Genomic DNA, 12,024 nt, shown 5'->3' with positions numbered 1-12,024 from the left:
TTATACTAACTCAACTATTTTTAAAATTTTTTTAATCACATTATACTGCTTTTAATCTCTTCAATACTTACCAAGTATATATATAAGAACTACAAACATGACATTTTAAATTATACACAGTTTTGGTGAATACAGTGAGTATTACTATCATATCAATCATATATACATATACATATCCATATACATATACATATATATATATATATATATATATATATATATATATATATATATATATATATATATATATATATATTTCTCCTATGACGAAAAGATTTGATGAGAGTGGGAGATCAAAGGCAGAAGAGCGTTGATGAATTCTGCAGTTTTTTTAGAGGGAATTATTTGAACTTTGATCTTCCTCTGTGGTGCTGAATTTAGTAGTGTTATTCTCAAGTGGTGAAGTTGATAAGGGTTGTTGCTGAATGATTTTTCTTTGAGTTTCATTTCCAATTGGCCCTCCCACCATGGTGTCGATCGCAAGCTGCCCAGAATAAAGAAACAGACCCACAGAGTTTATGCCGTACACAAATGTAGCCAGGTAGCACAACCCATTTATTATTGTCCTGTCACAAAATATCGTATCTTTCTTAGTTAGTTATGATTAATAAAATGAACCTATCGTGTCAGTCTCAATATTTAAATCATATATTTTTTCATAACCTTTTGTATTTAAGTTTTTTTATTTAATTAAGTCTCAATATCTTTAGATAAAATCTTTTCGTACCTAGACATGTGTATAAAATATTGTGTCTAAATTTGAAAAGTGTTATATGTTAAATTATTTAAGAAATGTCACGAGTGAAAATTTAAAAGATGTTACATGTCAAACTAAAAAGATTAAAAATGATCCAAAATTTGACATATTATTTTTAAATTAATTCAACGAAATAAACCTAATTTAATACATCTAATATATATTAAAACTTAATTAAATAATAAAAATATAGAAATCAAAATAAATCATACAATTAAATACATAAACCAAATTACTAATTAAATTTCAAAATTATTTAGTTTTTGTTATAAGAAAATTCATGGTGTATTCTTTTGTATAGATTTATTTTGCTTCTCCATATTTTTTGTTTTTTTAATAATATTTTTTATGTTATGATAAATAATTAATATATTTAGAAATGTTATAATAATATTTAACATAAAAATAAATGAGAGCACTAAAGAGATTTAAGTTGTGAAAACTACCTTATGGTGATTGTTATCTGGCGAACCTGAAAAAGAAAGCATCGAGAGAAAGTTGTATCTAAGTAGAAGGAAAAGTTGAAGTAAATAATTGAGAAGTATTGAATATGAGAAAAGGATGCAAACCGAAAAATGATCTGAAAGCATTTGGCGACTGAGAGAAGCTTCGATTGAAGTGGTGAACCTATAGAGAAGAACAGCAATGGCGCCTGCTATTACTGCCCCTAACAATGCTTGATCAGCTGAAGGTGGATTCTTAACTTTGATTGAACTTGATTTCATTCTTTTCAACTTTTCCATAGATTTCTCTGCTCCTGAAGACCTAAATCTCTACAGCCAATCAATCACCAAACAAATAATTATTTCTATTCATTTCTAAAAAATTGAATCAAAGTTATAATAAGAAACAAAAATACTGCAACAGGAGAAAATAATATACCAATTGTTTGGCACGTTTAATCCGGCGCTGGACGGTGCGAAAGAAGAAGACGGTGAGGGCTCCGGTGAGAAGCACGGTGGAAGCAACCTGAACGGTGGAAGGGTCATCTGAGAAGGGAAGAGAAGAAGGAGCGGAAAAAGGGAGTTGAATGGGGCCAAAGTCTTGTGCTGTGAGATCTGAAAGCCATGCGGCGGAAGGAATGGCTGAAACGGTAGATGTTGGGGTGGATGGTCGGTGGAGGAAGTGAAGCGACGGTGATAAATGGTGGTTATGATGAGCGGTGAGAGAGAAAGGAAGTGTAGAGAAGAGAAGAAGATGGTGGTGAGAGTGCACCATTGTTGTTCCTCCTACCTTAACTGAACTGCACAAAGACCAAATATGGATTTGGTTGTGGAAATATCTTGCAGTGCTTGGATTTTGGTGGAGAGTATTCCAAAGGTACATATCAGTATTCAAAATATCTCATCTATTATGGATATTTAGGAAACAAGAAAACCCAAAGCCACTGTTTTTTGTTTTCACAATTTTACGAATGCTTTTAGAATCCACCATGTAATTAAACCTGTTGAAAGAATTGTTTTTTTTTAATTATTCTACGATAATTAAAATATCTTAAAATGCATATAGTGTTATACTTTTATAATACTGACATCTAAAATACATATAAAAATATTGAAATTTTAATAATATATCCATCAATATCTATTAATAATTTTAATAATATAATAACAATTTTATATATAGAATAGAAAAAGGTGTTCTTCATTTCCTTCTAAGAAAAAAGATTCAAATGGTTGCATTTAACCATTTTTCTTATATTATTATTTATCAATTTACGAAGAAAACTATGTTTATGGGAAATTTTAGCTCTACAGATATTTTTTTTTATCGAGTAGTGATACGTGTACGTTAAGACACATGACTAACTATTTTTCCAGCACCAATACACGGAAATTAATTTTTATTTTTGTTATGAAAAGAGTGAGAGTAAACCTTGAAGTATAGTGGTCAACGATACAACAAATAGGGTTGGAAGTCATGTCGATTGATTTAAAAATTAGGATGATTTACGAAAAATTTTAATAAATTTAATTTGCTAAAATAACGAAAATAATCAGTGAAGTTTGAATTATGAATTTTAGAACGAGTTCACAACTAAATAAGTCATATAGCTAAGTATTTGGATAATATATAAAAGGTATTAAGTTCAAACTGTAATTTTTTTTTTCTAGATATTTTCTAAAATCAAATTTGAAAGATTAATGAATTTTGGTTTGTTTATTAAGAATTGGAGAAGAGTTTAAATTTTGTTATGTTTCTTTTACACCTACGTGGCTGGTATTTTTGTGTTTTATATGTTTTAATGATTGTGGATTGATATTGCTTTTTTTTTTTATCTTATTTAGTATTTTAATGATGATTTTATTGTTTTTTTATATTTAGAAAAAAGTTTTTTTGTTGTTGTTAAGAAAGGAAATATCCATTTGTAAAAGATTGTTCGAAACATAAGTCAATGTAAGAGTTAGATTTTTTAGAATATAATGAATATGAGTAATTATGAAGTGTATAAAGTGAGTATTTTTTGAAAAATACTAGTTGTACAAATATAATAACAGGTTTAATATCCAATTTTGTCCCTAGTTTGGTTAACAAATCTCAATTTAGTCCCTCATTAGAAAAGTGTTTGAAATAGGTCCTTACTTGTAAATTTGTGAGTCAAATTAGTCCCTTCCGTTAAATATAATCAAACGGAGTTAATGGGATGATGATGTGGCAGTAGTTAGTGGTTACGTGTAAAAGTATAATTGTGTGCGTGCTTATGTGTTGGTTAATTAGAGTTAATTAGAGAAGAAAGAGTTTTGGTGTATAGGCCCAAAGCTCCTTCAGATTAGAAACTAGGGTTTCTTCTTTTGTTCTCTCTTGGGACAAAGTTTATGATAAGAAGGATGAGAATGGACATTAGTGAAAAGGTGTTGGTAATAGCTGTGAGTGGCAAGATGGTTATGGCGATGGTTGAATATGAGTTGTTATCTTGACTGAGAGTGGAGAAATTGATTTTAAAAAACCCAATTTCTTAATAAAACTCTTTCTTTTCTAATTAACCAACACGTAACCACACATACAATTATACTTTCACACGTAACCACTAACTACTGTCACATCATCATCCCATTAACTCCGTTTGGTTATATTTAACGGAAGGGACTAATTTGACTCACAAATTTACAAGTAAGGACCCATTTCAAACACTTTATGCATATAACTCCAGATTTAATTACTCTCTTCTCTTTACCTTGCAACCAACATCCAATTATCATTACAACTCCATTATACACAACCAAGACAACACCATATATCAGAATCATAAAAATACCAAACATACAAATATCATACCAACGATAATTATCAATCATTCATAAAGAGATCTAACACAATCATGACAACTTCATTTAAATCATCTTTCATTCATGGAGATACTAAAATTTACAATATAAACATCATCTAAAGTATAATCTAGTTCCCTTATCTTACACCGAAGCAACGAAGTTTTAAAAACACCAAACATTTGCTTAGAGTTTAAGGAACTCTAAAAACACCTGCAAAACGCCGAATTGATAACAAAATGAATCATTTGAACCATAAATTTCAATAGAATTAGGAAGAGAAACCAAAGAATGCATGCGACGAAGAATCGCTTCACGGAATTGCAAATTAGAAACGAAATAGAAAAAGGAGTCGAAACTTAGTTACTCTATTATAAAAATTGATCGGATAGATGTGAAGATTACTTAGTTGTGATCTCACATAAACTTCCTGATCGTCAAACAAGAGATCAGGATGCAAGAACTCTTATAGAGAAGACAAAAAACTCTAGAAGAGTAGGTTCTAGAGAGATGATACATTTTAAAGTAATGAAACTCGTTTATAATAAAACTATTTTTAATAAAACTATTTTTAATAAAACCATTTAATATTAAAATAATCGAGTCTCACTATTTTTAGACTACCACCATTTCTAAAATATCATTTTGAGACTTTACATATTATATAATTATTATAATTTTTTAAATATTAAAATAAATAAATTATATTTTAAAGTTAATAAAATCATAAACTTCCAATTTTCAAAATTAATTTTTTTTACCTGTAAATAATTAAATTATTTATAGTTTCTACCGTCAGCAATTTCTAAAATTCAATTACAACATAATTGTCAAGCGTATAATTCTGTAATAAGTTAATCTTTTAAAAATTATTTTTAAAATATAAAAGTTTTTGTTACATGTTAAAATTACATATAATAAAGACAATTGTACCAGTAAACTTTTCAAAATCATTGTAATTTACTCAAAATTTAAATATATATATCTCAACTAATTAAAATAGATATATGGATGATGGTTATCGTATTAGAATTTTAAATTTTAAGGTTGTTTTCATTTATTTTTTAATAAAATATTCAATTAACTCGTCTAATTTAAAATATGTAAGGTGACCATATTCAATTTTAATTCAAGCACAATACAATTGATGATGGTTATTGTACCTTACAATTTAATAAAATATTCAATTTTCTACCTAATTAGATAAAAAATTGTTAAATAAAAAAGACATTACAATTTTAATTCAAGCACAATACAATTAATGTTACAATTAATAAAATTAATGATATCGATTTAAATCGACAAAAAAAATCATATTATTGCAATTTAAAATCTTTTAGGGATTTAATTAAACCGAGATAATGTAATTAAGCCAATAAACATTCCTTAAGCGTTTAACCATTTTTAAAACTACTTAATAAACTTGGCCATTGTTCCCTAATATGTAGATTACAAAATTTGATTCTCTTATTCCGTTTATCAGCGTTAAAGTCTCAATAAGGAAAAACAATATAGCAATATAAATTAAATTGGGTGATGATACAAACACTTCCTTTTGTATTTGTCCAATGCTAATAAAATAATATCTTTTTAAAAATATAAAATAATTTAAAATGAATCAAGTATAAAAATAAAATAAAAAATTGACAAAAAAGTTTCATACTAATCAGCAGGAAAAGAAGGAACTTTGTCATTCAATCCGTTTCCTATAGTTTCAATCTGTGCAATCAATGAACACAATCACTAATTTTTACTGCGATTCCTCAAAGAAAAAAATGTTCTAAAAAAGTGCTAAAAACTAAACTAAATTCTCCAAGAACTCCATGCTTGTTGTTTTCAACATGGTGGCCGATGATGCCACACAGTGACGACAATTTGGACAAGTGGGTTTTTCCTCTAACCACTGTTTGATACAATCACAATGAAAGATGTGCCCACAAACTGAAAACTCAACACACTCTTCTCCGTTCTTGAACTCTTCCAAGCAAATTGCACATTCACTCCCTACAACAAAAACCCAAAACGCAACAACAATATCAGTAATTATTAACACCTTCTGCACAATTTTATACAGATGTTTTGCTTTCTATCATACTGTTCTTTACATAAACAGTTTTTATAACAGTTTTCAACTTTTTTTTCCAAGTATTTACGACAAATTTGTTTCGATATCACGAAAAATAGACAAGTAAAAAATTATTACAGTCATTTATAAGTCTTCAAAAAATCATGACAATTTTAAGTTTAGATATATAGAATTTGTTTAGAGTCATACCGATTTTAGTGTGTACAGAAATCTATATCGTTAGAAATCACTTCAGATTTAGAGATGAAATCGTCGTGATTTTTAAGGATGTTCTTTTGATTTGTTCATTTTCGTAGGCATAGATAGGAAAAAAAAAGAATTTTGTTCACCTGACACAAATGGTTGGTTTCCGAAGCATACGATAGATCCAAGCAGCTTCTTGACTTGTTGCGTTTGGCCACTTCTTTTCTCTTCAACGACCCAGAAAAGGTTATTGAAAATTTTGACCAGCCTCTGGTTTTTGGGTGGAGTGTGTGCGTGAAAGGAGAATGTTTGGGTGAATTGACGATTGTGCGTGAACCTGGAAAGGAGGAGGGTGGTGATGCAAAGGGCTAGAAGAATGGCTGCTGAAACAATGGGTGAGAGAACGTAGAAGAACATGAAAATCAGTGTTGCGATGGAAAGGGCAATGATGCAGGAAAACAAGGGAGGGGAAGGTGGTGATGAGAATGCATGAATTCTTGGAACTGTGATGTTCTGGTCCATGATGTGTTTGTTTCAGCACAGGTTTCAAAGCTGGCTTGCTTTTTGTTTGTATTTTGGATGCAACGGAACATTGGCTTAGGAAAATTAGAGACAACGTTAAGGGAAACAAAAAAAAAAATGACAACCAAGAATTGTGCCCACAAGTTTTGTTTTTTACATGTAACAGGTATATGAAATAAGAAGGGTAGAAAATGAGGATAATCAAGAGATATCCACAAACTAGGTTTGTAGAAGTCGATGGTTCAAAGAACATTGGGGTTTTGGTATATAGAACAAATTATCATTATGTTAAAAAAATATTTTTATTGTGAAGTAAAATCAAAGTTTACACACCTAAATCTTTTATTTCTTATTTAAAAAAATATTAATTTTAATGTTTTAAATATATATCTATATCTATATATATGTGTGTTTATTATATATATACATATATATTTTTTATTTATATATGATTCTTATTTATTATTTTGGTACTCAAGTTGAAATTCCGTGTTGAATTTTTGGTATTATTTTTCTATATGGATACTAATTTTTAATGTTTCAAAATATTAAAATCAGTATTTATTAATATAGTTTAAAGACTCGGCACTCAAGAATCCAAACTTTATGGACTTATAGAATAATTAGGATTTGTAACGAGAGAAAGAAGAATACTTATGTACTCCTAAGTAACTTTATGGGAAATTTTTTAGACAGATTTGTGAAGTGTATTTGTGATTCTCAAGAACTTTGGACCCTCAATTTGACTAAAAATTTGATGTGATAAAGAGAATGAGTCAACAAACATGTGCAAGATGAATGTAAAAATTAAAATATAAAGAACTTAGATTTATAAATAGTTTATTTGATGTATATTTGTGTAACGGTAAAGGTTTTTTTTTTTACTAATTGTATATAACTATTAGAAATAATTTATGTTATGACTATTTCTTTCTTTGAGTTATGACTACTAAAATAATTATCATTAATTAAAATAGTAAATTTATCACATAAATAATGGGTTCAATAATATTTTTTAATTGAAAGATATTCTTAAACTTTTTTTCATTTATCTATTTCTTTTCTACTTAATCGTTATTTAATTTATAGTGTATTTATTATGACATACAGATGACAAAAATAAAAAGGTTAAATATGTTTTTCGTCCCTTAAGTATCACACGATTTTGGTTTTAGTTCCTACTCAAAATTTTGATGGTTTTTAGTCCTCGTAGTTTTGAAACTCTTAGTATTAGTCCTTAAAAATGGATGACGATAAGTTTTAGTAGATGTGGCAAACGGCGAGGCCAGGTTTGATGCCAGCTGCACTCTGCACTCTCTGCCACGTTAGTTTTCTTTTTATTGATGAGATTAAGTGACACGAGTTGTTGATTGAAATCAGATTAATAAGCACTTCTGCACTAAACACATAATCTTTTTATTCCCGCATTGAATTTGACCCGAATTCCCTTTCATTAAACCCCATTCTCACACCCTACATAATCCACTCCAGAAGGAGCCATCTTAGCATTTGCATTCACATTCACATTCAAATTCTCATTCCCATTCGCACCACCGCTTCCATTGTTAGTTAACTCATCCACCTCCAAACTAACACTCTTCCTAACCGAATTAGACCTTTCAAGACTCTTCCTCCTCCTAGAACTCGAATTAGAGTAGTACTCTTTAGTTTGTGCATTCCCACCAGGAACGCCCTCATCGTCATTCACCGGCTCCTCCTCCACAGGAATCTGCGTATCAGTCCTCATCACATGCTGCACCGGCGCGTCTTCCACCATCGACAGCATCGTCGGCATCCTTGGAAAATTGCTCCGTCCGAGCAAATAACCGTCCCACGACGCCCGTGGCTCCTCCAGCGAGTACCGAGGGTCGTCGAACGACATCCTCCTGGCGTCAAGCGAGAACTGCCCCGCGTCTGGGGAGAACCGCCCTACGTCCAGCGAGAACCTTGGATCGGTGTCACAAGACTACCGCCCGAAGCCGTAGTCGGCGATCTCCGACTGCGTGTCGTGGAACTGCCACCCGATCGGCTTCTCCACCGGAAGAGCACCATTCCTCCACTTCTTCGCTTTTTGCTTCTGTCGCCACTTCTGCAATTTCTTGCTGAAAACTGAAGCCGCGGAGAAGAAGCTTCCCGCGAGGTCCTTGAAGTCACACGCTTTTTGCTGCTTCGTTTGTGATGAGTCAAGGTCGATGTGGTCCTTCATTGTCTTCAGTTCCTCCTCTTCTTCAACAATGGCAACAAGCTCTTCTTCCTTAATTAAGAACCCAATTAACAACCCTAATTCTTAATCTGATTTGAATCAAAAACTCGTGCCACTTAATCTCATCAATAAAAAGAAAACTAACGTGGCAGAGAGTGTAGAGCGCAGCTGACATTAAACCTGGCATCACCGTTTGCCACATCTACTAAAACTTAATGACGTTCATTTTTAAGGACTAATAATAATAGTTTCAAAACTATGAGAACTAAAAATCATCAAAGTTTCGAGTAAGGACTAAAACCAAAATCGTGTGATGCACGAAAAACATATTTAACCCAAAATAAAATAAAATTGTTTATAATTATTTTATTAAAAATTATTGTATTTTTGTTTCTGTATATATAAGTTTAAATAATAAAAAAATGTAAGAGTGATTACTAAACTATCGTCACGGTAAAGTTTTAAACCAGTCACGTACGATATTAAAATAATTATTATAAAATCAAACCACTTTCGTATTTAATGTATGCTTTAAGAGAATAACTATAATAGTCAGTAAAAGATAATTATTATAAATAAAGTTTTTCCTTCCGGATAGTTTGCGATAATAATATTAAAGAATTTCTTTTATTGTAAATACATAACATTATTTATTATCAAATCAACAGAGTTTCAGATTTAATATGTTTGAAGGAAATATAATAGTCAACAAAAGATAATTATTACAAAAATACAATTTTTCGTGTAGGATAGTTTGTGATAAATAACATTAATTGTAGAAATTAATTTATTATAAATAAATAGATAACGTATTTGTTTTTTCATAAAATCATTTTATTTTGTTTCTTAACTGGGTAAAGAATTGTTCTTTATGATTTTATTTTAATAGTTCCGTTTTGCAAAGCTTCAAAAATACTTACGTCTTCTTGTGTTTGTAGTGCATTAATGCAAACACAGATACATGGAACTTTTTTATGTATTTTTATCTGAAAAGAGGGCGTAACTCCAGAATGGAGGAAACTGTTTTATACGTTATTAAATTAACTTTGTTATTTTGTAAAAGAAAATATTAACCACGCATTAATTACGGTCTTAAAGTCACAAACTAATGAAATGAAAGTAAATTTTTGTTTGACTTATTACAGACGAAGAATTCTAACCAATGCACTTTTCCCACTGTTGAAGGAAATTTGAGTTTATTACACCTTCCATTTGTTTTATTTTCAAATAAGTAATAATATGTAATAGTTAAAATACAAAAACTGTCTTAGTTTTTTTTTTAATTATTATACCCTTACTCATTTTTATCCAATAACCTAACATTTTATGTTTCAAAAATATATGATCATCTCATTATTGCTTTGGAAACTTTTATAGGAAGATTTACCGAGATAAATAACCTGCCTATAAAATTATTTCCGAAGATACATTATCTCTAAAATATCGGATGTATACATAAAAATCTAATCACTAGTACAGTAAACGGAAATGATACCGGTTAATTTCGCTTATAGGCACCGGTTCTGTAACCGAGGCATATAGAAGCGAGGTAAAAAGGATAAGTTTAATGCCTCGGTTGCGAACCGAGTCAAAAGGAGATCGGTTTTCGCCTCGGTCCTTCTTTGAACCGAGACCGTATCTTAGAAAATTTAATAAAAAAAATTCAAAATACTGCTGAACCTGCTGGGATTCATTACAGAGCATCAAAGTTCATTACAGAGCATCAAAGTTCATGTTGTTCATTACAGAGCATATAACAAATGGAAACAAAATCAGAAAATAGAATCCGAAAATCATTACAAGGCATCAAAGTTCAGATACATCAGAAAATCAGAAAATAATAGTTCAGATACATTACAGAGCATATAACAAATGAAAAAAAAATCAAAGAAACCAAGGATTCATACTTTTGAAACCCAGCCTCAAACCCCATTTCCCAGTTTCTGAAAATCGTCAACGGCAAGCGGCTCCCAACAGCAAGCGGCAAGCGGCAAGCGGCTCCCGACGACAAGCGGCAAGCGGCTCCCGACGGCAAGCGGCTCCCGACGACAAGCGGCAAGCGAGTGCTAGGCCAGCGACTCCACCACTGACACGGGATCTCGATCTGGATCTGGATCTGGATCGGCCACCGCTTGCTCTTCACTCGAGAGGCGATGCAGTCGCAGGCGAGGTGGAAGCCGCACTTGAAGCCGTCGCACACGACGACGTGGTGGTGGCTCCCGATGGCAATGAGGCGAAAGGTGGCGTGGAGAAGGAAGAAGAAAGCTATCGATGCCCGAGGAGGAAGAAAAAACCTTATTTGCGTGGCGTGAGAAGATGAAGATGGTGGTCGCGGCGTGGTTGAACGGCGGTGCTTGCGGGTTTGCGCATGGTGGCCGGCGGCGTGGTTGAACGACGGTGCTTGCAGCACTGATGATGGGGTTTGATGGAGAGGAGAAATCGGAGGGAGGGAGGCAAAGATGAGAGCGAGAGTTTGAGAGAGGGTTTTTGATTTTAACCTAAGGGTATACTGCCTCGGTTATATTTAAAACTAGTGCCTAAACCCTTTAATTGCTTCAGTTACACAGCGAACCGGTGCCTAAACCATTTAAAATTTATATTATATGCCTCGGTTGCCCTTTTACTCGAGATAGTAACATCTATAGGCATCGGTTCAAATAGAACCGAGGCATATAACTGCTCAATATTTACCGAAATGCCACCACACTTTTATACGCTTCGGTTTCAGTAGAACCGAGGCATATATAATGCGTTAAAAAAGCCTTTTTTTACTAGTGAATATTACTTTTGATTTAAAACCTCAAAATTCAATGTTATTAATTTATTTATATCATTTAATTTTCTTGTTTTTATGTGCAAAGTAAAACTTTTAACCATTTTTAAGAAACAAAAATTCCTATTTCATTCCATTTTACATATAAATATGAATTGTAGATATAAATATATATGACATATTTGTTGAGAAAATCTCACGTTACACACACTCTGATATTTTTCCTAAAATTGA

General features: G+C 31.5%; 2 protein-coding genes across 2 annotated transcripts; both read right to left on the bottom strand.

The window, feature by feature from the left end:
* Window positions 1-240: 240 nt before the first annotated feature.
* LOC108340046 (uncharacterized) lies at window positions 241-2,100 on the bottom strand. The gene is made up of 4 exons (XM_017577272.2): window positions 1,640-2,100; window positions 1,327-1,530; window positions 1,204-1,229; window positions 241-566 (listed from the first exon to the last, which is right to left on the bottom strand). The coding sequence occupies exons 1-4, from the start codon at window positions 2,081-2,083 to the stop codon at window positions 332-334; spliced, it is 909 nt and encodes a 302-aa protein (XP_017432761.1). The 5' UTR covers window positions 2,084-2,100; the 3' UTR covers window positions 241-331.
* Window positions 2,101-5,666: 3,566 nt separating this feature from the next.
* LOC108340119 (RING-H2 finger protein ATL52-like) lies at window positions 5,667-6,944 on the bottom strand. Its single transcript, XM_017577345.2, has 2 exons — window positions 6,439-6,944; window positions 5,667-6,027 (listed from the first exon to the last, which is right to left on the bottom strand). Exons 1-2 carry the CDS (start codon window positions 6,812-6,814, stop codon window positions 5,822-5,824), a joined length of 582 nt encoding a protein of 193 aa, XP_017432834.1. The 5' UTR covers window positions 6,815-6,944; the 3' UTR covers window positions 5,667-5,821.
* Between the last annotated feature and the right edge of the window lie 5,080 nt (window positions 6,945-12,024).

This window comes from Vigna angularis, chromosome 5 (assembly GCF_016808095.1).
Source record: "Vigna angularis cultivar LongXiaoDou No.4 chromosome 5, ASM1680809v1, whole genome shotgun sequence".
Lineage (NCBI taxonomy): Eukaryota > Viridiplantae > Streptophyta > Magnoliopsida > Fabales > Fabaceae > Vigna > Vigna angularis.
This window is presented reverse-complemented; position numbering and strand designations above follow the sequence as displayed.